We start from the raw sequence: 27,759 nt of genomic DNA, 5'->3' as shown, positions 1-27,759 counted from the left end.
ATTTCAATCTCTACAATCATGAATTTTTTTTTTATTCCGAAATCATATGGTATTTATTTTATATCGAAGTGGAGAAAAGTTGGGGAAGGGGAAGTTACAGAGAAAATATTTGTCTTTGACAACTTGCTCGGTGCATAGTCAAAAAAAAAGATAAATAAGTTAATTTTTTTGTTTTATGTTGCATTTGTGATGGAATGGTCTATTTGTGTTAAAGAAAAAATTAATCATTTATATTATTTATTGCAATACTAGTTTATTTAAAAATGAAAAAAGTTGAAACAATTTTTTTATTTTCACACGATGTTCACTTCACTTTCACTTCACTTTCACACGACCTACACTTCACTTTCACAAAATGTTCACTTCACCTTCACTTCACTTTCACACCATGTTCACTTCACTTTCACTTCATTTTCACTTTCACAAAATGTTCACTTCACCTTCACTTCACTTTCTCACGATCTTCACTTCCACTTCATTTTCCCTACACTTTCAAATGATGTTTACTCCATTTTCACTTCACTTTTACACGACCTACACTTCACTTTCACATGATGTTCACTTCACTTTCATTTCACTTTTACACGATTTTAACTCGATATTCATCACTTCACGTTCTCTTTACTTTCACTTTATTTTATTTCACTTACTTTATTTTCACTGCATTTTCATTTCACTTCACTTTTATTTTCGCTTGATTTTTACTTTACTTTCACTCTTTTTTCACATCACTTTCACTTAACTTTCATTTCATTTTTTTTTTAATTTACAAAATTGGGTGAAAATGGAGTGAAAGTGTAGTGAAAATTAATTAAAAATGGAGTGAATGTGTAGTGAAGGTGAAGTGAACATCGAGTAAAAAAGAAGTGACAGTAAAGTAAAAGTGAAGCTAAAATCGACTCAAAAATGGAGTGAATCTAATATGAAAATCGATTGAAAATGAAGTGAAGTGAAAGTGTAGTGAAGGTGAAGTTATAATCGACTCAAAATGGAGTGAAAATAGAGTGTAGTGAAGTTGAAGTAAACATCGAGTAAAAGGGAAGTGACAGTGAAGTGAAGTTAAAATCGACTCAAAATGTAGTGAAAAGGAAGTGAAAGTAAAGTGAAAGTGAAGGTGATGTCAAGTTATAGAATCGCACTCCTGTAATCATTAAAAAAAATTATTTTCCTTTGACGGAAAATAAATTTCAATTCAAAAATTTCAAGGGAAAGAAAACATGCCTTATTGACCCTCCTCATTTGTAGCTAAGAAATTATTTATTATTTTCCGAATGAGAAATATATTTTTTTTCAATATCTGATAAAAAAAAATTCCAGTATCACACATAAAATACTAGGGCCCAATCAATTTTTTTGCCCCTATTTTCCTATAATAATACTGCTATATAGAAAAAGGAATGAAACAAGAACAAATTGGGAAAATTTCTACACGGGTTAAATTCTCTTTGTTTTATCATACTGAAGTCGGTGCAACGTTTTTAAAATAAATACGAAAAAATACTTAGACAATATGTATTACTTTGGTTTAAAATTAAAATTATTTGGGGGTTTGTATAAAAGTATTAATTTCTTAAAAGTTTGTGTAAATCAAAATTAAAGATAAATTGACTTGAAAAAATAATTTTTCGTTTTTGAAAACGTTGCGGACTTCAGCCTCACTTTTTTTTTTTTGGTTAAAAATTTTTTTTTTTTGCAGAGATTTTAGTGCGCGTAAAATATATTTATGAAAAATAACAAGAGAACCGCATGTTTCTATATAGTAGAGTAATTTATAACTTTTTTTCCGGATTATAAGATGAAAGATAGAATGGTTTGAATGAAGCGAGTTCAATGAAGCAAAGCAGTTGAATCGCGATTCGTTTGTCCAATCAGTCGTAATTGGCGATATTGCGTGGAATACTTTACTGCCACATGGGGATCACAGGGTGCTTTTAGTCGAACATATATATAGAATTGCATTTCGAGAACGGACCCCGACGCTCAAAAAGAGATAGATAGAGAGAGAGAGAGAAATGGGTGTAATGATCATCGTCGACACAAGCTCTCTTCTCTCTAGATTCGATGGTCTCGCTCTGAAGGAATTTCAACAATCTGATTGCGATCAATGAAGAGAATCAAGTACTCTGCATCTGGTTGAAAATCACAAACGAATTGTTTGGAAACTGAATCAATTCGATTCGCCCATCGTTTTACTTTTTCTTTTAATCTTTTTTCATCCCCATTCGCTTAAAACTAATTTGAAATGCATAATTAAATTTTTTTTTTTCATAACACTGTAAAATGAAAGGTATCAATTTTAATATCGAGTTTAGGTACTAAATTGTCATTTGCTTCTATACTTCTATACTTTCTTTTTACAGTGAACATTTTAATTACAGCTACTACAGAAAAGTAATTTTCAATCTAGATTTAAAAATTTTAAACCAATTTCTCAAAAATTTCGAATCTATAATATAAATGTACCGTAAAATTAAATTTATAGATACCTTTATTCTATATAACAATGAAATATGAAAGGAAACTACTAAAATTTGAGATAAACGATTATCTTGAAAATTGCCGATAAAGTGAATATGATAATAAAATTAGAGAAATGGTTAATATTTTATCGGCAGACATTGACCTGCAAAAAGTTAATCGCAGATCGATTAATTGTTTGATAAATGTATAATTTTTGGAAGTGTGTGAGTTGTATGCTACTGTAATTCGAATTGAAAATGATATAACTTTCAATTACAGTAATGTCCATTTACCATTTGGTATAGCCAGTGAGTATCGTACACGCGCAATAACAATCTCCAATGTTTCTAATTCCGTAGGTGCTTCATCGTTATGCGCCCAAGATATTTATGTAGTTAATTACTGGAATCATTAGAGTTGCACTATATCGCGAATGCTATTAGAGAGCCGGGGTTGTATCTTTATCGCTTATTTCTCTTCCGACAGTTTCTCTCTCTCTCTCGCCCTCGAACAGTGACACCTTCATGATACCCTATTAATAGCCCTCATACCTCCTACATATATGTATATATACGACCAAGTTCGATCGTCGACGGAATTGCTTAGATGATCACGAACGTGCAACTTGACCACAGGTGAATAGCGTTCAATATTAACGTTCCCTTTAACTCACTCAAACTATGCCAATATATATGTATATATATATATATATATATATATATATCCCTATATTATAAAAGGATTTCTCCGCTGCTGGTTTGAGTAGTTCTAGTAACCAAGTTAAAAACGTAGGTTAAAAAGGAACATAACCTCAAAATTCAAGGCCAAATGTCAAAAACAGGCTAAAACGAACATAACCTCAAAAATCAATTGATTTTTCGTTCATTCGTTTTAGCCTATGTCTTTGACTTTTGGCCTTGAATTTTGAGGTTACAGAAAAAACGCTGGATAAATTTTGTTGCAGATAATTTTAATCAATGCTAATTCACATAGACGGTGGCGCCCCCTACTAGGATAAAATTTATTGCAGTTAATTTTTATACCGATTTTGGGGTAAAAATTCTACTTTTTTTTTTAGTGATGAAGGTCTTATTTCAAAAAAATAGTTTAAAACAAACATAACCTCGAAAATCAAGGTCATATTTCAAAAACATATAAAGACGAACATAATCTGAAATTTCACACTGTGAATCGAAAGGTATTAATTTAATATCGACTTTAGATACTAAATTGTCATTTGCTTCTATTTTGATATACCTAAAATCGGTACTATTTTAGTACTTTCTTTTTATAGTGCAGGGTTAGATGTTAGAAACAAAAATAACCTCAAAAATTAAATAACTTTTAAACAATTAAAAATGAGATACCATATGAGACATTTTATAAAGCAGGTGCAAGGTAAAAAAACAAGTGTCGCCCATTCCTTTCTTTAAAATAAGTAAATTATATCAAATTTATGCATATATATATTTGATATAATTAGACTAAAAATGATCCCGTTTATTGCATTATTCATGAGGTTATTATTAATTAATTCAAAAAAAGGATCAAATTGTACGTGCTCGAGATTATAAACATTTTCATGGATATAATATAGGTGTATTTAAACTTCATTTCAATTCTAATTTACTGTAAATTATCAGTTAATATATGGCCAGAAAATAATGTAGGAAAGCTAGGGGCTGGTTGTAACATATCATTTTAATACTAAAATTTGTTTATTACTTAACCATAATCTCTAAATTTGAATTAGTAAAAATTTTAACTTATTTGAGTTAGTGACTTACGTTTTGCTTTTGAATTAGTTAAATTTTACTAATTGGAAACACAGAAAAAACCTGAATTCAAATTGAGTATAGATTCTATACTCAATTTGATTCGCAACAAAAATGAAACTGGTTGTTTCATTTCGAGTTCTAAGGTAAAAGTATCAAAATGAAACAGGCAAGTTTCATTTTGAGAAAAAGAAAAATCGAAAAATATTGTGAAATAACGAATAATTTTGCACAAAAACATGAAATATAATAATTACAAAGAAGTAAATAACACGCTAGACTTAATATATTTGATTAAAAATTGCTTGTAATCGCGTAATAAAATAATAAAGGAAATATGTTTTTAGGTTAGAAAAATGAAAACATGTGTTTTGACAACAGGAACGGTACTGCCAACTTAAATAATAGCGGTAAATTTAAAAACTTATGAAATTAATTATTATCTACGTAAATAATAATAAATAATTTTTATTTAAAAACTTCTAAATATTCGTACTGGTCAAAATAATCTTTCTGGTGTTGTTGAAATATTAGAAACAATAATTGAAATACAAAATTACTCTGCTTATGATGCCAACTTAGAAATCTGAAATTCCAGCCAATATCATTTTGAATAACATGAAGTTTGTCCCATACTCATTTCGATACCCAAAAGAAAATGAGTTGCAACAAAAATGAGTCCAAGTTTTTTCTGTGAAGTAAAAAAAATTTTTTCTACTATCAATTTAGTTAAATTTTACTAATTCAAAAACAAAAAGTGAATCACAACCTGCGCCAATATTGGGTAGGTTATAACAGCTGATTTTTTAAAAATAAAAAACCTTTTTTGTGTATACATGTGGAATTTTTAAATTTTTCTCTGTATTCTAAAATTTGTTACAACCAACCCCCGTCCTCCCTACTGATAAAAAGATACACATCTCTTTATTTTGTGTCTAGATAATATAATATATAATATAAATATCTATTCTCTTAAATAATACTTTGGTGGACAAAGCAGATACTTGGTAAAATTTACTGTACGGCTGTTTTATTAGTCTAGATTACTATTTTCTGGTTTGATGTTACTGCTCACATACAGTTTCATCGGCTAATAAAATGGTTAAGTAATAAAATTGCAGTGTCATATTTCACCAAGTGCGCGCTCTTCAGTTCTTCTCGTATATTTTCCACTCAAGCTTGAGAGATTTTCTGGGTTCTATTTTTTTTTTTTTTTTTTTTTATTTATTGTCTTTTTTCACCTTTTTCATAAGCAGTAAAAAAAAGTATTTTTTTTTTCATTTTAAAAATAGATGAAACTACATTATATAATATTAAATTGATATCTTATTTTAAACTTGAAATTTGTATAAAAATATGGTACAGAAAAAAAATATCAATATTAATATTATAAATAATACTGAAGTTATCTTTCATCAAAGGAAATTGTTAAATTTAGACCCTTTCGAGATATTTTTTTTAAATATTTTTATTAGTTAGAAAATTAGAAACTGAAGTGCTTTAATGGTAGTTGATTTCCACTGAAATGCAGTTATATTTTACTGCAAATTAAGTAGAATTATTACTGATTTAAACAATGGTGAATCTGTTTTACCGCCACCCAGAGGAATGATTTATTTGAACCAAATAAAATATATTTGAATTAAATAAACGTATATTTGTCTCAGAGCCTACTAACTTATTTATTTGGCGTAAATAAAAATTTTATTTGTCATAAATAAATTTTTCTTTGGTCCAAATAAATTTTTTATTTCAATGAAATAAAATATATTTGCAACAAATAAATTGAGTTAGTAGGCTCGGAGACAAATATACTAGTTCTCTGAGTGCGATTGTTGATAAAACGGATTTGAATAGCTCTGGTATTCATTGAGAATCTGTTTTACCGATTGTTAATAAAACAGATTTGAATGGTTCTGGTATTAATTGGGAGTCTGTTTTACCGATTGTTGATAAAACAGATTTGAATTGTTCTGGTATTAATTGGGAATCTGTTTTACCGATTGCGAATAAAACCGATTTGATTGGTTCTTCTGGTATTTAGTGGGGAATCTGTTTTACCGATTATTGATAAAGCAAATTTGAAAATTTATAAAAAATTATTAATTTAAACATAATAATAAATAAATTACTTCGTATTAAGTTTTATTTCTATAAAATTTAAATCAGGTTTTAATTAAATTTCATTTTGTTATTATATGTTGTCAGAATTGTGAAATGATAATTTTTTGTTATTAGGTTTGAAATGTTGATGATTATTATTCATATATATATATAGAATTCTGAAACATGACATTTATCTGAACAAAGTTTCACGTGAAAACACTTGCAGAGAGAAGCGCGTTAATTAAAAGTCGCAGGAGGGTGCACGAGTGTAATCTACGATTGCGTTACAGTTTACCAGCAAAGTGTTTCACAGATCTAGATTTTAGAGTAATCTGAAGTTGTTGTAGAAGGGTTTGGTCAAAGTTAGCCTAGTCTAGTGTACCGTAATTTACAACCCGATATCGCCGCAACCTGTGCAACGATCACTTTGGAAATAGTTTTATACCCCATTCTGTGTTACATGAAATTACACGAAAACTCTATTTATCGGTTGCCCTAAAAACATTTACCTCGTGTATTTTCAAAGTGGTATGTGTGAATGCATTTTCCGAAAATTGATTAGAAATTAAATAGAGCGTATGAATAAAATAAATAAAAATCAATGGGTAGAATTTTTATTTTAAAAAATTTTTGTTATATTTAATTATTTTTCAGACGAATTATTATTGTTTTTTTTTGAATTGACATTTGATAGAATTTATATTTAAGAGAATTTTTACTTATTAAAATATTTAGGTACCGAAATTTTATTTTAAAGAATTTTTTCTTTTATATATTTTTTATTTTACCGAATTTGTAGCCAATTTTTTTTTATTTAAAATAATTCTAGTTCGATCGAATATTAATTTAGCAGAATTCTCATTTAGAGGAATTTTAAGTTACTTGAAATTTTAAATCCCAGAATTTTTAATTCAACGAATTTTTATTTCATAGACATTCTTAAAAAGTTGATTTTTAATTTGTCCGAAATTGCAAGTGGCCGACAAACAATGGACAGAATAACAATAACAACAATAAATAAATAAACAAATAATGAATATTCAGTGAATTGAAAATAATTTAAATATTCGAATCATTAAAAAATTCTCTTGAATCAGAATTCAGCTAAATATTCGGTTAAATTAGAATTTATTAATTAGAAAAATTGGTTAAATATTAATTAATATAAATAAAATTTCTGTAAACTCAATAGTTTGTCAAACAAAAATTTGGTACTTAAAAAAATTTGCTTGAAAATTTTTATTCAGAGGGTTTTTTTAATCGCAGATAACGAATCTGAAGTTTATTTTAAAAAAATAAAAATGACGGATTCAATATGGCGGACGAAAAAATTAAAATTTGATCGTATTGACTTGGAACTTGTCACTCGGGAGTTTCTGGGATCGCTGATTACGAATCTAACGTTAGTTTTTTAAAATTTTAAATGGCGGATCCAATATGGCGGACGAAAAAACTAAAACTTGATCGTATTGACTTGAAACTAGATACTCGGGGGGTTTTGGGGTCGCTGATTACGAATCTGAAGTCTATATTCAAAAATTCAAAATGGCGGATTCAATATGGTGGACGAAAAAATTAAAAGTTGATCGTATTGACTTGAAACTAGATACTCGGGGGGTTTTGGGGTCGCTGATTACGAATCTGAAGTCTATATTCAAAAATTCAAAATGGCGGATTCAATATGGTGGACGAAAAAATTAAAAGTTGATCGTATTGACTTGAAACTTAATACTCTGGGGTTTTTGGGGTCGCAGATTACGAATTCAACGTTAGTTTTTTAGAATTAAAAATGGCGGATCCAATATGGCGGACGAAAAAATTAAAACTTGATCGTATTGACTTGAAACTTGATACTCGGGGGTTTTTGGGGTCGCTGATTACGAATCTGAAGTCTATTTTCAAAAATTCAAATTAACTATTCTTTTTAAAAATTTTAGGTAATCCATTTAGGAAATTCTGACCCAAAAAAAAAATAATCTCGAAATATCTGTCAGTAGAATTAACCGCGGTTAACATTATAATTAGGAAAAGCAAAATTACTTTGAGATTTACTCTAGGGATCTTTTTCAAGGGAATATATTCCATAATAGAGGATAGATTTCGAAACTCTGTCGATTAGAAGTTTGAAACCATAGTTCTCGAGTCTCTTCATCGTTCTCTTAAAGTATCCTCCCTTTCCAGTTTCTCTCTCTCTCTCTCTCTCATTTTCTCTCTTTAGTCAGGAGAAAATTCGCCGAGCTCCGCAAAAACTCGTTACCAACCACCGAGAGCAGGTTGCTCCCTTATAATCCTGGACCGTCTTGAATCTCTTGTGGAGGTTAAAAAAAAGAAAGAAGTGTAACGAGGAGCGCTTAGAGCCGTCAGGGAAGTCTTAATGATATTCACGGTTTTAATAAAAGAACTGGCCGAGAAAATTCGACCGGCAAACACTATGTATATAGTCAAAAAAAAAAAAAAAAAAAAAAAAAAAAAGATAGGATCTAATGCCATTAACCTAGCCTCTATTTAATTAAATTAATGTCAAAGATTTTTTCCAATATTGGAAAAATTTAATTCTCTTTGACAAACTTTGAAACTGAAAGTTAATACCATATATAGAAAATCGATTATATTCTTTTAATGCAATATAAGAAAAAGAATCATTCTTTTATGATTAAAAAAAAAAAAATTGATTAGAATATTACAATAATCATTAAAATCTGTTTAAATTATACTGTAAAATAAATTTTTTTTTTTTTTTTATTTTGGAAATACAGTATTTTCACTTTTTGTAACAGTTACGCAAATTCTAAATCGAAAAAAAATTATACTTTTAATAGGAAAAAAATAGTATTTATTATACTGAAAAATAGTTAGAAAACTATTTTAGGTTAAAAATTTTTGGTCTAAAAAATATTTTAGCTTTAGTTTTTTTTTCGGTTTAGTATAAAATAATATATTTTAATGTTGAAATAAAAAAAATTCTTAAAGATTTTTACTTTTTTGTAAATGGTGAAGTAAAAAAAAAAAAAAAAAAAATTTCTGTCAGTCTTTAAAAAGAGAGTCTGAGGCATTTTCACTCCTCTCGTTATCTCTTCATCTTCTTCGTTTCTAAGCCTCTCCTTCAACCATTTTCTTTCTTTTCTTTTTTTTGCCCCTCTGCGCGCCTTTCTTGTTATTTTCTTTTCGCGGGCTTTTCATGGAATTTTTTTTTTTTTTCGCCTTTCTTTTTTCGGGAAAGCTTCTCTCGACCGTAGTAGTTTTCTGGTAACGGTGGAATACAGAAAGGCTTTTGTCGACCGTAAAGGGAGTCTCGTGGCTTCCGGTCTGAGTATTCTCTTGGCTCGAAGGAGAGAAACAAGGAGACAGAGAACACTTGCGAACGATGCCCCCCACAGGAATTAAGTTTTAAGGCGCCGTCAAGATTTATCATTCTGCCTTCTCGAGCCTCTCTCTCTCTTTTATATATATACATATATATATAAAGGGCCTGCAGCAGCAAACCCGTATATCCGTATATTTCAGTGGGTGTTCTTCGTATTAGACGATTTCCCCCTTTTCTCAGCCTCCTTGCCCCCCCCCTTTCCTCCCACCTATCATCCCCGCTATATCGCGTCCTATTCCCGCGGGACAACGTTTGTCAGCCATATACTTCTTGTGCAATAAATTTTGAATTTTGCTCTATTACTTCCCAACGCCCTTGTCGCCAAGTTCGCTAAATCATCGTTGCGGTCTTGTTTTCAACTATAATTCCACAAACTTTGATTCAAATCCGTGTTTTAGGTTAATCATCGTTTTCAATTTTTTTTTCTTTTTTTTTTACTTATATTAAATTATTCTGTCGTTTATTTATTTGTCTGATAGAATATAGAAAAAACATGGATTAATTTTTGTTGTGGTTCAAAATGAGCCAGTGCTAAATGACATAGAACGTGGCGCCACCTACGAGGCACATTTCTGTTGCAATTTTTTTCTGTGGCATACACACATACTATCTCTCTCTTTTTTTTTCTTCATTTCTTTCTTTCACTTTCACATTTATTTTCACAACAAATTTTGAAATATTATTTCAGTGTCAAAATGAATTAAAATAAGATCCAATATTTTAAGGTTATGTGATTGTCATGTTAATATTATCCGCAGATTTTTTTCGCAAAATATTTAATGACTTGAACTAAAATTTTGTGGACAACTTAAAAATAGTATAAAAAAAAATTAACAGTATATTAATATATTTTGTCAAAAAATTAATTTTCAAAATTATATTCTATATTTGAGAAAAATTCAATATGGCGGCAATACGATTTTAGGTATTTTTTCTAATATTCAATTTTTTAAGAATAAATTTTTTTTGACAAAATATTAATAATTCACATTAGTAAGAATTTTTAGTAAAATATTATACTATTTGATTTAGTAGTTTAAAATTTTTTTTTTACTAAAGTTTTAGTAAGAAGTGACTAAAAATTAGTGAAAATTTTTACTAATTTAAATTAGTAACTCACTTTTGACTAATTCCGATTTAGAGAGTATTTTTAAATACTTTTTTGAAAAATACTATGAAAGCTAATAAACGTTGAAAAAAGATTCACTGAGAATAAATTTATTTGATTAAAATACTCGATTGATCATATCAAATAAATATTTATTTGTATCAAATAATTATTATTTGAGTCAATTAAATGGTACTCTCTAAAAATGTTTACTAATTTAAATTAGTGACTCACTTTTTGCTTTAGAATTAGTTAAATTTTATTAATTCAGAAGCAAAAAGTGAGTCACTAATTCAAATTAGTAAACATTTTTACTAATTCAGATTTAGAGAGTTATATTTTTGTATCAAAAACAGAAATTATTGATTCAAATAAAATTTATTTAATTTAAATAAAAATTATTTGGTTCAAGTAAATATTTATATTTGATAAATTTATTTTGATTTGTTTGATTAAAAATATATATATATATAGAATAACTATTTTCAAATTTTTAAATATAAATATAAAATTTTATATACAAAATCTTATATATAAAATGAAATATTTTTATTTTCACATCGTATATAATTTTATATCTTGAATCTTTATATATTCTACACCTTTGCACACATTTTCTCTATTTTTATACTATGTATTTTCAAACCCCTAGTTTTTACACACCCTTTATTTTTGAACCGCACACTATATTTCATATCTATATACTCCGCTTCTATTATTAAACCCTTTACATTTTTAAAGTCTTTTTATCATATATACACCTTGAGGTGTATATTTTTAAATTCAACTTGTTTTATACATCTTTGCATTTTGTATAAAATTTTAAATAATACATTACTTATTTTTTTAAATACTTTTAATATTTGTAAACGTTTCAATTTAATAACGTTTAATTGCCAACGAGAATGAAAAGAAAATAAATAAACATTTGTAAAAATGAGAGTCAAAAATAATTTTTAACAAGTATTTAAGTGCACAAATCTATCGTCAATAATGTTAATGGACTTAAAATCGTGATTTTGTTGAAAGAATATTTTAGCGTGAGAGAAAGAGAGAGAGAGAGAGAGTTGTGTCCTGTATCGTCGAAAAGTCGATGGAACCCGTACAACTTGCTCAACCAAACAGAAAACGTGAACATTAACGCGGGTGATGACACATATGTCGCGCAACCAACACGGATGAAGAGGAAAAATAGAGGGATTTTACGCGCGTGCGTTCACTTATTTTTGCTGGGCTTCCAATATCTTTAAAGGCTTCACATTGGTTACCACCGAAAACGCAACTGTGATATCGTTCTAACACGATTTGCGCGGGGAAATTTCCATTAATGAGATTTGCACAGAGATTCAACTATTTATAAAAGGGCAGACTCATTGAATTCTTCAATGAAACACTATAAATCATTTGAAAAAACTTTTCACTCGCTCGACTCGATATTTCATTTATATATATATATATATATTCACAAAATGAAAGAAAAGTCAATTTTTTTTTAACATGACTTTAATTAAAAGTACAACAAATTAATTAGTGAAAATTTAATTTAATTTACATAATCACTAAGTGTAAGATTTGCAATGAAATTCAGTTGCATATTTCACTGAAAATCAGTAGAAATTTCTACTGTTTCAAACAGTCAAATCTGCATTATCATTAATCGGTAAAACAGTTTATTACTAGTAAACTAGATGTAATAAACTACTACTAATTTTTTTAAGTGTATTCAATTATACTAATTTTCAGTTAAATATGACTGAAAATCAGTAAATCTCTCTGCTGATTTAACCTTCGCTTGACAAGATGCCCACCCAGGGTGGGCCAGACAAATTGAAATTGCCATATCTTCTAAAGTTTTGCCTTAATTGAATCGCGATTTTAAGTCACTGAACAAAATCTTAAGAACTTTCAAAAAATGTAAAAACAAATTTTTAAAAAAAATTTCTTCTTGATTATTTATAACTTTTATCAATGTATGTACGGAGATAACCGGGATGATTCAGATATTTTTTTAATTCTATTTTACAAAAAGACTTGAAATCATGCAGACTTTTCACTGTGTTTTATGATGTCAAATAATAGATATAAAAATATTATATTGCATTTTTCATTTGTTTAAACAATTTATTGTTATTATTTATTAACTTTCTTTGTTCTGCAACTAGAAAGATGCAGTTTTTTTCTACTTTTGCAATTTATCAAGCCGAATATAATAAAAGATAGATTTGAAGTAAAATTATTAATTCAACAATTGTTTAAACAAATAAAGTTAATAAATAACAACAATAAATTTTTTAAACAATCGTTTGAATACTAAATTCATATAAAATCTTCATGTTTATTATGTTGAGCTTGTTAAGTTGCAAAATTAGAAAAAAATTGCAATTTTCTAGGAATATTATGAAGAATGTTAATAAATAGCAACAATTATTTGTTTAAACAATTTATAATAATAGTTGTTGCAAATTGAATTATATATTTTATTTTATTTATAACCTTTGAATTAATAACTACGAAGAAAAGGTAACAAATTTATAAAATTCTTCTACTGTCGTATGTATATTTGAAAAAGTTATAAATTATTAATAATAAATTGTTTAAACAAATAAAAAATCAACAAAAAATTAATAAAATATATTATTTGGTAACATATAACAATTTTGGAAAAAAACTGAATGATTCTAAGTTTTTATTGCAATATACAAAGAAGAAAACATTTGGCCCACCCTGGGTGGGATCTTGTCAACCGTGTATATAAAAAGTATCCAGTCCGGCGAAGGTTAAACAATTAAATTTGTATGATCGTTTATCGGTAATTTAACGAGAAAATTCCATCGATAACATATAAATCTGCATTATCATTACACGGCAAAAAAATATTTTACTGTTTTAATCGGTAAAGAATTCTACTGAATTTCAGTAACCCTAATTAATTCCAATAAAAAGTACTTTGTATACATTCGCGTGCCAATCCCCCTGAATCTTGAACTTTTGAGGATATGTTCGCATTTTATCTCTTGAGTTTTGACTTAATTTTAAGGATATGTTTACTGATTTTAACCTCTTGATTTAAGAACTAAAAATCTTACCTTGAATTTTCATGTTATGTTCGCTCTTTTCACCCGAAAATTGACATAATTTTGAGGTTACGTTTGCCGATTTTAATAATCTCAAACCCAATGTCCTCTTGATTTGTTTTAGAATTTTAATCCAGAAATTGACCTAATTTTTGAGGTTATTTTCAAATCTTAGACGTAACCATCGCTTGACTTATGGACTTGTCAATATTCAGGGTCAAAATACTAACAAATCTGAAAAAATAACCTCAAAATTAGATGAAAAGTACACTGTAAAAAATTCCAGTTTTATTTTAGAAGGTCAGACTTTAGAAAAAAGTGACCACCTGTCCCATATATTAAAAAAAAAAAAAACTTTCAGCACCTTGTCAAGAGGAAGCAGGCTTAAACCCTTCACTGTCACTGACTGCTATAGCAGCATTGAAAAAAAATATTTAAAAGTTAACAAATATGGCTGAAAATGGTTACTTGGGAGTTTTTTTGGGTCGCTGAATCCAAATCTTTGGTCGAAAATAACAAATTCAAAATGTCGGCTATAAAAATTTTAAAGATAACGAATCTGGCTGAAAATGGTTACTCGGGGGTTTTTGTGGTTGCTGAATCCGAATTTTTGGTCGAAAATGAAAAATTCAAAATGGCGGCTACAAAATGACGACCAAAAATTGAAAATTTTCAGCCATATTCGTTAACTTTAAAATTTTTTTGGTCGCCATTTTGAATTTTTTATTTTCAACCAATAATTCGGACACAGAAAATTATAAGGTATTAAAATAAGCTGCAACGCTTATTATTTTAATCCAATTTTGCTTATTTTAATACCAAAATGGATTAAAATAATAAGCGTTGCAGCTTATTTTAATGCCTTTTATTTTTCTGTGAATTCAGCGACCCCAAAAACATACAATATGATAATGTTTTGTTTAAAAAAAATATTTTTTTTTTGAAAATTTATGGCACGAAAACTTTATTTTCACTGGACTGTGAAGGGGTTAAAACCGGTAACCATAACCTCAAACTTAGATAAATTTTTAATTCAAGTGCCCGCTTGGTTTGAGATTAAATCGGCTAATATAACCTGAAAATTTTTTAAGCAAAAAAGGGCGCTGGTTTTGAGGTTAAAATCTACGAAAAGAACCTTAAAATTAGGTTAATTTATAGTTCAAAAATCCGCTGAGATTAAAATCTTGATTTGTTAATATTTTTGAACCTAAATTTCGTTCTAAAACTCATCAGAACTAAAATAGTATGAAACCTGAAAGCGTAACCTCAAAATTAGACCTATTTCTAAGCCAAAAGGTAGCTGAGTTTGAGGTGAAAATCGCTTAACATAACCTCAAAATTAGGTTAATTTCTAAGTCAAAATGCCGCTGGCTTTGAGGTTAAAATCTGAGGCAAAATACTAATAAACCTAATAACATTGATTCCACAGCCACACAAAAAAAAAAAAGTACCCGGGCCGGGGAATGAGACCAACATTTCTCGATGTATTTTGATGCGCTGAACACGAATCTGAAGTCCGTTTAGCTCCATCACGTCAGGATTTTGACATAACCTCAAAAAACATAGCTGATTTTAAATGACAGGAAAAATTTTTTTAATAATGGCAGATTTGCTTGAATCTTGTTACTCGGGGGTTTTTGGGGTCGCTGATTACGAACTTAACGTCAGATTTATAAAATTCAAAATGGCGGATCCAATATGGCGACGAATTTTTAAAAAGTAGTTGGATTTTTACGAAAATTGGTATCTAGGGGTTTTGGGAGTCGCTGATTACAAATTTATCGTCAGATTATTCAAATTCAAAATGGCGGATCCAATATGGCGGACGAGTGTTTTAAAAATAGTTGAATTTTTATGTAACTTGGGCGATACTGGGGTTCCGAGTCCCTGCATCGTAATACGTTTCCTACGTGTGTCTGCCATGACGGCATCAAAGCCGTTATCCAGGGACTTAGACGGATTGCGGACAAACTCCGTTGCCCACCGTCACCGCGTGGAGGTGCCCTGGATGCAGACACATGTAGAAACATAAAGATATTTAACCACCGTACTATATCTGCCATTTTACATTTGAATAATCTGACGTTAAATTCGTAATCAGCGACTCCAAAAAAACCCCAAGATACCAATTTTTGTAAAAATCCAACTACTTTTTAAAAATTCGTCCGCCATATTGGATCCGCCATTTTGAATTTTATAAATCTGACGTTAAATTCGTAATCAGCGACCCCAAAAACCCCCGAGTAACAAGATTCAAGCAAATCTGCCATTATTTAAAAAATTTCTCCTGTCATTTAAAATCAGCTATGTTTTTTGAGGTTATGTCAAAATCCTGACGTGATGGAGCTAAACGGACTTCAGATTCGTGTTCAGCGCATCAAAATACATCAAGAAATGTTGGTCTCATTCCCCGGCCCGGGTACTTTTTTTTTTTTGTGTGGCTGTGTTCTTTAAACAACGAAGGCGGTGATATCTTTTTGTAATATATATACATATATATAAATGCGTATATACATATATTTTTTGCATCAGTTAACTTGATAATTAACTTTCAACTCGATGCAAACAAGAAGAAAAAGAAATCACTTTGTTAATTATTTTTAACTAAAACGAGATAAAAAAAAAAATATTGAACTCGGAACTTGAATCCTCTACTTGCAATCCTTTAATTGATATCCTTTTAAAGGAATCTCTTAATTTAATGAATTATTTCAACTCGCTCGTTAATTTTGATCATCGTTGAAACATTGAAGTAACTTCTAAAGAAACATAAGTGCAATCCCAGTGGGGATTGAGTAGATTTCCTCTTGATTGAAATAAGTGGATGTTCCCACTGAATTCATCGATTTCGATTTCCGAGTGAGAGAGAGAGAGAAAGAAAAATACTGTATATCTTAGATGGTACAAATCAGATACGTGCAAAACGAAGCTATTGGTCCAGAAAGTAGTGACAGGGGAACGAGAAGTGAGTAAGACAAGTAAAAGCAGAAACTCTTTCTTCGGTTTGCGTCCCACTGAGTTCCAAGTTAACTCTCCATGCCAACAGTACCTATATTTTATATATATATATGTGTGTGTCCCGCGGGAATCCCCCTCGGGATGAGAGAGTAGATAACAGGAAGGAGATTCTCCCGCGTGGAAAGATCGCGGTTCCCGATTCTGTGCGGTTCGTTCGGTCAACTTTTTCCCCACTACTCGATCAGCCATCTTCTTCCGCCTTTGGATCCCGCGATAGAATCTGGATTCAAGAACTGCAATAAATTCTCACTAGATGACGTAATGCTTTTCTTATAACATTCCCCTTAGCTGCACTTTTTCAATCAATTCTTATAAGAACGCATGTAGATAAGGAACAGGAAAAAAAAAAAAAAAAAAACAATAAAAATATAAAAAGGGAAAAAATTGTGCACTTGGGAAAAATAATATTCTGCTCTACTTTAAATAATAGACTCTTATAGTTTAGCGATGTGATAGAATTTTATTTTTAAGATGGATTAAAATAATTTCATTTCCTCACTAGTTAAATTAAATTGACACACAAAAAAAACTCTTATTTTAAGATGTGTTTTTAAATTAAATTACAATTGAAGAAAATATAATGAAAAAAAAACTATTTGATTCAATTTGTTAATTCACTATTATCAAATAAATATTTACGTGAAACAAATAATTTTTATTTAAAATGTTATTTCAAGACAGGAAAAAAAAAATATTTACCTGTAACAGCGAAAGATTTAACTGAAACAAGTTGAAACTTTTGCTACCATAGTGAAACATTTCGCTGTTACAGGTAAATATTTTTTTTCGTGAATAAATAAATATTATTATTATTATTTGAACCAATAATTTCTGTATTTGAAATAAATACACAGTAAAAACAAAGTCTTAAACCGTTTACACCTTAAATTAAGCCCATATATTTTGCATAAGTCTGTCCTTTTTTAATTGGTCTGACTCCGTTTACACCTTAAATTCAGCCTCAAAAATAGGCTGAAATCAAGATTTCTTTTTTAGTGTGTACCATTTTATTCAAATAATAATAATAAATCAAATAATAATTATCACTCTATATTATAAAAAGATTTTGCCGCCACCGCCGCCAACGCTGATTTTGAAATTTTTACCAGGATTGTACTAACCATGTCAAAAACATATATGTTAAAACGAACATAACCTCAAAAATAAAAATCATATGTCAAAAATGTAGGTTAAAGCGAACATAACCTCAAAATTCAAGGACATAGGTCAATGGACTGTTGGGTTTGAGGTTATGTCCGACAAACATAACTTCAAATTTCCCTAATCATAAAACGAACATAACCTTAAAATTTAGATAAAATTTTAATATTTTTGCAATTGACAATACACTGAAATGAGTGAAATTATACAAAAAGAAACCCTCCCCAGGAAATAAAAATGAAAACATTTGCTTTAGAAGTGGTTGGTCATATGTCTAGATAAATCGGTGTTGTCAGAAGGTGAACATTTATCAAAAAAAAAAAAAGAAAGAAAAGTTACTCATTCTTCGTGACTATCGTCGGAATAAAAATCCAATTCTTTCTGCAAAGGGCTTTTTAAATCAAGGAAGGAATGTTTTTTATTATATGACTTGAGTGATTCTCCTTGTCATCCGTTGTTTTTCTTTCACAATATTCACGTCTTAGTTATAAATGGGTGATTCTTCAGAAACCTGGTCATTTTCGAAGGGAGAAATATTTCTTTTTTTTTTAATTAAAAAATAATTTTAAAATTCAAAAAAAAAACTTTTATCAAAAAATATTCAAAAATTAATATTTAAAAAAAATGTTTTGAATTGTACTAATCCGACAAAAAAGAAAATAAATAAATAATCATAACATTTACGAAAAATAAAATTTTTCTTTTTTCAATAATTTAATTTAAAAATACGTTTTTTTACACAGAAAAACAATTTTAGATACCAAATAATGTTAGGAAAAAAAAAATTGTTGCCTAAAATATCTAAAAATAAAAAATGCAATAGATTAAAATTTTAGATAGTCTCTCTGGATTTTTATGGACCTGCCAGCAAAATGCAACAATCACATATAAAACTCAAACAAAATTTTTTTTAATCGTACAGAGGTGCATGATTCAGTAGTAACGTAAAGTTTTCCTTATAATATTCTAATAGTTTATATTATTTCAAAATCGACACTGCGAAAGTGATAACAACTTTTTTTTTTATTATCGACCTTTACACGTCCCATCGTACATTGAAACAATCGTAAATTAAACAAGTTCTGCTTATCATTTTGAAAATAAAAATAACAAAATTAGTTATCTTTACTAGTTTACTGTGTAGTTTTCCTGACTTTTCTTTCAGTTATTTGTAGACCGACATAAAAAATGGAACTCATTTTTGCCACAGTGGCATTTGTTTTTTTCCTCCTCTATTTTTATCTATCACGACAGTACAATTATTTTCAAAAAAATGAAATACCTTCAGCCAATGGAATTGTACTAGGATTAGGTCACATGCTACCGGTTTTTAGTGAAAAAAAAAGTTTAGCAACATTGTGCGAAGATTTTTATAATGAGGCAAAAGAATACAGTATGTACGGATTTTATGAATTATGCTCGCCAGTACTGTTAGTTCGTGAACCTGAACTCGTTAAAAATGTTCTACTAACAAATTTCTCCTCATTTAGTGAAAATCCATTTAAACTCAATTATCAAGATAAAAATGAACTCTTTAGTTTAAATCCTTTTTTTGTTGACGGTGACAAATGGAAGGAAGCACGTGCACCACATACACACAGTTTTTCCAGCATGAAATTGAAACAAATAACATTTCAAGTTGCAAAAATTGCTGATAAAATGAATAAATATTTATCCAAACAATGCAAAAATGGTGAATTTGAAACAAATCTCAAGAAACTTTGCAAAAAATTCACAGGTGAAGTTTCATCAACAGCAATTGGTATTGAGACACATAATTTTGAAGAATTACAACCGCAAAATAGTGAAATGACCTATAACGAAAGGCTTGATAAAGTTTTTGAATCACCTTCATTTAGTACTGTATTCCAACAAACAATTAGATTATATCTACCATCATTGGCAAAATTATTTCAACTCTCCGTTACACCCATAGAAGTTGATCAATATTTTCGACAAATTGCAAAAACCATCATTGACAATAGAAAAATGGAGAATTTCATTTACAATGATTTTGCGCAATTTGTCATTAATTTTCAAAAATCACATGATACAAAAATAAATGAAGAAACAATTATAGCAGCACACATGTTATCGTTTGCCGTCGATACTTATGAAACCACATCACTAACAATGAGTTTTTTAATTATTAATTTAGCAAAACAACCTGAAATTCAAGAAAAAGTACGCAATGAAATTGTCACTTTATTAAAAAAATACAATGGCAAATTAACATACGATGCACTTAAAGAAATGACATATTTTGAAAAAGTTTTAAATGAATCACAAAGAATGCATCATATAACGGGATATTTTTTTAAAATTTGCACAAAAAAAACAAAACTCATTGGTACTGATGGATTATCATGTGTTATTAAACCGGGACAAAAAGTGGGAATATCCCTCTCGGGATTACAAATGGATTCAAAATATTGGCGAGAACCGGAAAAATTTAATCCCGAGAGATTTAATGAGGATGAAAAAAATAGTAGACATAAATTTACATTTCTTCCATTTGGTGAAGGACCACGAGTGTGTGTTGGAATGAGATTGGCAGTGATTTTAATAAAAATATCAGTTGCTGCTATTTTAAAAGATTTTTCCATTGAGATTTCATCAAAAATGATTTTTCCAATTGAAAGAGATGAATCGTCTTTTCTTAATTCTCCCAAAGGTGGATTTTGGGTGAACATCAGATCTTTGAAAACAAGTGCTTCATCTAATGACTAATAAATAGAAATTTATTAATTTGAATAATTTCTGCAATAGTGAAAAATATGATTGTATTTCAACATATTATTATTATTATTATTTAATTACTGTAATATAATAAATATAAATCCTTCAATTCCTAACAATTTTTTAAATTAAAATATAATTAATTAATTGAAGCGATATAATTAATTGATTCTATAACGAACGGAAAAGGAAAATAAAACTTTTCTTTTTGAAATACGATGCAACTTTTGATAATTATTCGCTGCCTTCCAAACAAAAGTGAGAAATGATCTTTTTGGGGTGTTAATTATTTTTCTTTTTTTCTTTTTCGATGACAAATGAAATAAAAGAAGGTGTCAGCGAAACTTTGACTCTCTCATACAGACAGTTTATACAATCTTTGCGCAAGATATAGACTATACACCATATATACACTGAACTCTTGACAGTATAAGAAAAGAAGTTATTTGACGCGGATGATAAAGCGAAACTTCCCTATAAAGAGATGGCGGAAGGAAAACTTTGCTGCTAGTATAAAATAATTTCACGAAAACTCGCGTACCTATAAGTGTATATATCCAACGTATAACCGCGCAACAATCCAAAGAAACGTTCAAGTCGCGCGGTAATTCGTGGTTTATACCCAGAGGTGTATATATCTTGTCTCAAACGAAGCTTCTTATTTTAACCCCCTCCCCCTCATCCCTCTTTTTTTTCTCTTTCTCTTGTCTTTTCTCCCCTTTTCTTTATTCTTTTATTTTGTTCTTCATGTCGTATTATTTTCTCTCTTTTTCATTTCTTTTTTTTTAGTTTTATTTCCCATCTTTAAGTACTAATTTCTACTTCTTTTGTGTTCACCTTTCTTAATTCTTCTTATAAGATTTGTTTCTCCCTTTTGTTTTTCTAACTTTCATTTCTATGCGACTTATTTTTCCTGTCACTTTGAGAAATTAAGAAAGTTAAGATTTAATTGGCTCATTGGATTTTCTTTCAAACCATTTGTATTTTTGTTCATGTGTTATATAAATATTCAAATATTTATTTATTGAAGATATAGGGACAAAGCCTGTTCGTACAAAGTATTAGTAATATACATTATAGAGGGGTGATTTTTATGTTCCGGACCCCCTAAAAATTTTTTTTTTTAACTAATTTTTTAAACAAGAAACAAGTATGAGACTTAAGTTATTTCTGTGTGCTCAGTCTGTAGATTACTGAATTTATTAAATTGTTTTCTTTAATGAAAGGTAATTTAAATAATGATGATGATGATTTTAAATAAAAAAAGATGATTAGCAAGCAAACCAGTTTGTCATGGCAACAAAACGCAAAAATCTGTTTTGAACCTCTACTTAATTAAAACCAAGATCGTCTTGATACAGTCGCCATAGTATTGATGCAAATTCAATTATCGATCTAACCAATGAGAAATACAAGCATTTCAAAGCATTAATGTTTTTTGAAACGTTTGGAATTTCTTGTGATGAAGCCCAAGACTGTGGTGATCTTATTCACAGAAAATTAAAAGGCATTCAAATAAGCTGCAACGCTTCCCAAGTAGAAATGTGCCACTGGCATAGTACTGACCCAACACTGCCAGTCAGTATAACGGTACTGACTGCCGTACTGGGCCAGTAGTGGACCAACCCTGGCTGGTAACGCTGTCCAGTACTGATTTTGTCCCGCTCACCAGTACTAACGTAGTACTAGAATAATACTGGCATAATACTGGCAAAGTACTCATCCGGACTTAAAATCTCACTTTTTTACAAAATGCTAAAACACGCTTTCCAATGCAAATTTCATCCTTATTAGCTTATTACTCCCATTTTTACCACGAACAGGTAATGTGAAGCCAATAATAGTTAATGTTATTTAGAATATATAAAATATTATTAACAATAAATAATTAAAATAATAATTATCATTTATATCAATTAAATTATTTTATTTTTAATAAATTATTTTACAAAAAATAATTTGTGTTGTAAATTTTTTTATTTTTTTAAATTCATAATATTTAATTTTTTTTACTTTGCACTTATACTTAATTTAATAATTATTTAATAATTGATATTACACATGAACAAATATTGTACTTATAACACTTAAAACTAAGAACGAAAAATCTCGCACGCATGGGGGATCGAACCCTAAACCCTTAGAACGCAAGTCAGATACGCATACCGCACAGCCGCGCTGGCTTGAAGTGCTGACTTGAAGTAGTTCACCTAATACAAAAGTTTTGATTTCAAAGTTTGTATTATCTATTGATCACGAAAATAAAATGAATTTATTCTTAAATTTTTTAAACTCATAAAATTTTTTCAATTTTTACAAAGATTTAATGAAATAAAACTGGATATCAATTTCAGTTAAATATTTTTAATAAATTATTTTTACCGTAAATAATATTAAAACAGACAAAAATGATTGATCAATTACATGATAAAAATAAGTTAATAAAAGACGACTGTAAAATATGAATGGTGAAAAATTTTTTAAATTTAATATTTAATTATTAATAATATTTAAAAATTACAGTGAAAAAATTACATTTGCTTTATTTTTAAAACTATTAGAAAAAAATTCTCAACTTATTGTTATTGTATGCATGATAAATAACTTAATGCACATATGAGTACTAAAATAACTAAAAAAACATAAATATATTTTATATAGGTATATAATAATACATTACAATTACATCCAAAATTTTGAGGGAAAGTATTCGAAAGAAATTAATATACATTTTTTTAAATAAAAAATCATCGTTTTCTACCTATTGGAATAATTTAAAGACTTTTTCATTTAATGTTTTTTATCACGGACATAGTACTGATTCGGTGTGAATGACAGTGTACTGCCAGTACTGGTTTTAATATTTTTTTACCTCCGACATAGTACTGATTCGGTGTATTAGTCAGTACACTGCCAGTACTGAAAGTCAATACCGACAGCCAGTATTGGATCAGTACCATGCCGGTGTTTAATTACGGCGAGCTACGGATATTTCTACTTGGGTTATTATTTTAATCCAATTTTGCTTAGTTTAATCCATTTTGATATTAAAATAAGCAAAATTGGATTAAAATAATAAGCGTTGCAGATTTTTTTAATACCTTATAATTTTCTGTGTTCGTGATCTGTTACTTTTTGTTATTTTTGTTATATTAGTTGTTATTATCTCTTGTTAAGTACTTTGTACTTAAGGGTTTTTGGTCCGTTGAAGTGTAAATAAATAAGTAATTATATAAAATTAAAACATTAATTATTACAATTAGGTGTTAAAACAATAATGAAATTAATAACAATGAAAATTTAATTAATTATATATTATAATATAACTATTATTTACATTTTCATTGTTATTAATATCATTTAATTAACATTTAATTGTTATAAATAATATTTTAATTTTTGTACATTATTTTCTTTTTAATTGCTATTGATTACATTTTTATTAAATTATTTTTGTTTATTTTTTATTTTTATTTTATAAATATATTTTTTTGATATTTATTTTCATCGTTATAATCTTTTATTATACTCAATGATGTAATTGAACGATTTTTTCCATTTTCTATATTTGAAGTTATAATAACAAATTTCATTAAGAGTGTTCTTAATGAATCTCAGTTTAGATTTGTCAGAGAGTTTTAGCGAACCAAAAAGGTGAGACGTTTCAATGAATTCCATTGGTATATTGAGTGCCTTCAGTCTACGGACTTAGAGGAGCACTAATTGGAACAAGATCGAGAACGATAATTAGTCCAAGAGTTACTGAGCAAAGGTGGAGTAAGGGGGAATTATTTTCTTATTTTTCTTTGTACGTACAGCCACCGAGAGAGAGAGAGAGAGAGAGAGAAAGAGAAAAAAAAATATATATATATACGTACATAAAGGTGATTATTGGAGAGAAAAAAAAAAGTATACGTGGAACTCCTGGAGAAAATGTAAGAGTTAAAATGTTTCATTGGCCAAGTTTTACTGCTGGAATATTTCAGGAACTTGAAACTTTCAAATTGAAATGTAAAAACTTTCCTATGAAAGTCTTTCCACCCATTAACTTAGTGAATTTGAAATATTTAACAACCCTATTTTGAGCAATTTTAACAAAGACATTCTGAGCTTTGAATTTCTTTCTTATATGAGCTACTATTTTCTTTTTAGTGCGGTTTTCTCCACTTCAAATCTTAAATATTTTTGAAAGAAATTTAAAAAACTTTTTTTTTTGTCTGTAAAAAATTTTTAGTACTAACACAGGGGGAGGAAGTTTTTTTTTGCTGTAAAAACTGTTTTTGTTTTTATAAATCAATTAATTTATCCTCTAGCTTTTAGCTTTAGATGATTTGTTAAATTCTGAATAAGAGAGAGAGAGAGAGAGAGAGAGATCCTTGGTGAACAGTCCTTGTAACAAGTAGATGAAAACATTCCACTGAAAGAAGGAAAAAATTAGAACAGCAAGAAAAGTTTTAGAAAAATCTATTATTAAGGGGTAACACCACTCTAGCGGTAAGAAAAATAGCCTAACTTTGACGATTTATATTTGCAGTAGGATAAAAGGAATAGGATTTTTCTTCAGATAGGTTTATTTAACACATATTCAAGTATAAAAAATAAATTTAATATTATTATTTTAATATAAAATGGCGGCGATAGAGTCCGGCTCAAAAATCTTGAATTTTTAAAACACCTACGAGGACGATTTTCTAGGAAGGTGTAAGACCTAGAACAAAAATCCAAGAATTTTCTGAAACTCTACCCTATTGACTATATGGAACTACGTAGGGGTTTTTTTTTTTAAATCAAAATTTGTACAAATGGTAGCATTTTGAAAAAAAAATCGATTTTTTGCCAAAAAACAAGCAGTAAATTGTTTATAAAAAAAAAAGTTTACATTAAATCAAAAAACGGCTACGTAGTTCCATAAAGAAGGTTATTGTGTAGTTACTGTTAAATTTTCAGATCAATCCATGCAACGGTGTTCGAGTAATCCGTCCTCCCAGTTTGAAAAAAGTGGTTTCGAGAAAAACGCGTTTAAAGTAGAACGAACACACAATGGGCCAGCAGACCTTTACAATGTTTTTTGTAATTCGTCCGCCATATTGGATCTGCCATTTTGAAATTTGAATAATTAACTTCGAATTCGTATTCCGTGACACTAAAAACCCCCGAGTAACAAGTTGCAGGAGAATCCATTAAGCAGGAATATGGATTTTTTTCAAAGGCGTTGTTCAGTGTTCAGTCATGACGCCTATATGATGCATTAGTGACACTCAAAGGGTTAAAAAAAAAAAATTTTCGCCATAGGATCACCTGTCTATTGTTTCTACAATCCTAAAGTACATTTTAACAAAAAAAAAATCGTTTTCTTGAAAATTCTAGAGTGGTGTTACCCCTTATGCCGAATACAATAAATCATTACGGTGACGTGAGAAATTATTTCAAAGCTCAAGTATTTATATTTATGTTCTAAATAGAAGGGAAAACGTTTTATTGCTTTATGTAATTTAGATTAGGACTTGCGTCTCTGGTCTAATGTCTACGTGTCACCATTGATTTTCAGAGCTTACAACTAAATTCCTAGATATACATGGAGGAAGTTGATTGTACTAAATGTAGCATGCACCCTCGGACGTTTCTGTGTATTTTGCCAGACTTTGGTCGACGATTTCTTCCCTTAAGCTAAATACCAACACATATCCCCCCAAGTCAAGTTCCGCGCAGTAAGTTAGCTCGAGCACATATATACAGTTAAGTGGTATCGTTGATACCAGGCGGAGTTTCCTTGTGTTTATATATATATATAGTAACGTAAATGAAAATGGAAAGATAGCTCGAGAGTAAAGTAGGGCCCTGCATTTAACTGAGAGCAAGAGTAGCACTGGCTTTTCCCGCAAATACAGAAATGACACTGGTGCTTGGGGCCAGACCCTATTCTTGCTTCAGGTACCCCTTTATCGTAGTTGGTAATTCGCCTAATCGTTCCAGCTAAGAGCCTCACGGTATTAAAGTCTTAGGATGAAAATCGTTCTTATATAAAGCAAGGTATTTGCTGGATAAACCAACCAGGCAGCATATTTACCGGAGGGAGCAGCAAAATTGTAAATAAAAAAAATATATATTTCTGTTTAATGAAAATTTTCTCAATTTAACTATAAGTATATCAGCTGTTTGTGAAAACTGTTTCGTTAAACAACCTCTGGCAAAATTTTATTATAGAAGATATAGTTACCCTGCGATTTCCATTTTCATTTTGCTAACGTTGCTTCAATTAAGACACTCCACACTTCTTGACTTGAAAAACTATTATTATTATTATTATTATTATTATTATTATCATTCACCTCATTTCAGATGCATATCTAAAAAATTTTTAGTTCAAATTTTTAGTTTCTCAAAATTTTCGTTGTCGAATTTCGTATTTTTATCGAAATTTATAACATAAAAATTATTTAGTATTTTGATTTTTGTGATCCAATTGTGTAAATTTGCTAATATAATATTTATAAATTAAATAATCAATTTTATTACGATTAATTGTAATTATATACACTGTAAAAAGAAAGTACTAAATTAGTACCAATTTTAGGTATCAAACTAAAACCAAATGACAATTTAGTGCCTAAATTTGGTATTAAATTAATACCTTTTGTTTTACAGTGTAATGATAATAATAATTATTATTATTATACTAAAAATTTACCTAATATTTTAATTATAAAAATGAAATTATTTTTCGAAGAAAATTTTTTTTACAATTTAAATATGAATTTTATATGCTATATATATTAACGAAAAATGATCTTTTTTTGTTTTAGGTAAGTGTTTCAATTTCATTGGCTTTGAATACATGCACGTTCCATTTTCACGTAAGTATAGTTACATGTTTATCAGCAATAAAAGCGCTGCTGGCGAAACGAAAGTTCCTCTCTTTCTCGGAACATTGAAAATTAAATGTGAAAAACAATG

General features: G+C 28.9%; 2 protein-coding genes across 2 annotated transcripts in view; both read left to right on the top strand.

The window, feature by feature from the left end:
• LOC127283606 (max dimerization protein 1-like) overlaps positions 1–27,759 on the top strand; it is a 457,228-nt gene that overhangs the window by 305,515 nt on the left and 123,954 nt on the right. The gene's annotated exons all lie outside the window — the stretch shown is intronic.
• On the top strand, positions 19,218–20,933 carry LOC127283583 (cytochrome P450 6B4-like). Its single transcript, XM_051308552.1, has one exon. The coding sequence runs from the start codon at positions 19,255–19,257 to the stop codon at positions 20,794–20,796; it is 1,542 nt and encodes a 513-aa protein (XP_051164509.1). The 5' UTR covers positions 19,218–19,254; the 3' UTR covers positions 20,797–20,933.

Source organism: Leptopilina boulardi, unplaced genomic scaffold (assembly GCF_019393585.1).
Source record: "Leptopilina boulardi isolate dan_hultmark-lab unplaced genomic scaffold, ZJU_Lbou_2.1 LbouV2_310, whole genome shotgun sequence".
In the NCBI taxonomy this organism is placed as follows: Eukaryota; Metazoa; Arthropoda; class Insecta; order Hymenoptera; family Figitidae; genus Leptopilina; species Leptopilina boulardi.
This window is presented reverse-complemented; position numbering and strand designations above follow the sequence as displayed.

Coding starts and splice junctions, on each gene's coding strand:
- LOC127283583 (XM_051308552.1), top strand. CDS start 19,255: ATGGAACTCATTTTTGCCACAGTGGCATTTGTTTTTTTCCTCCTCTAT.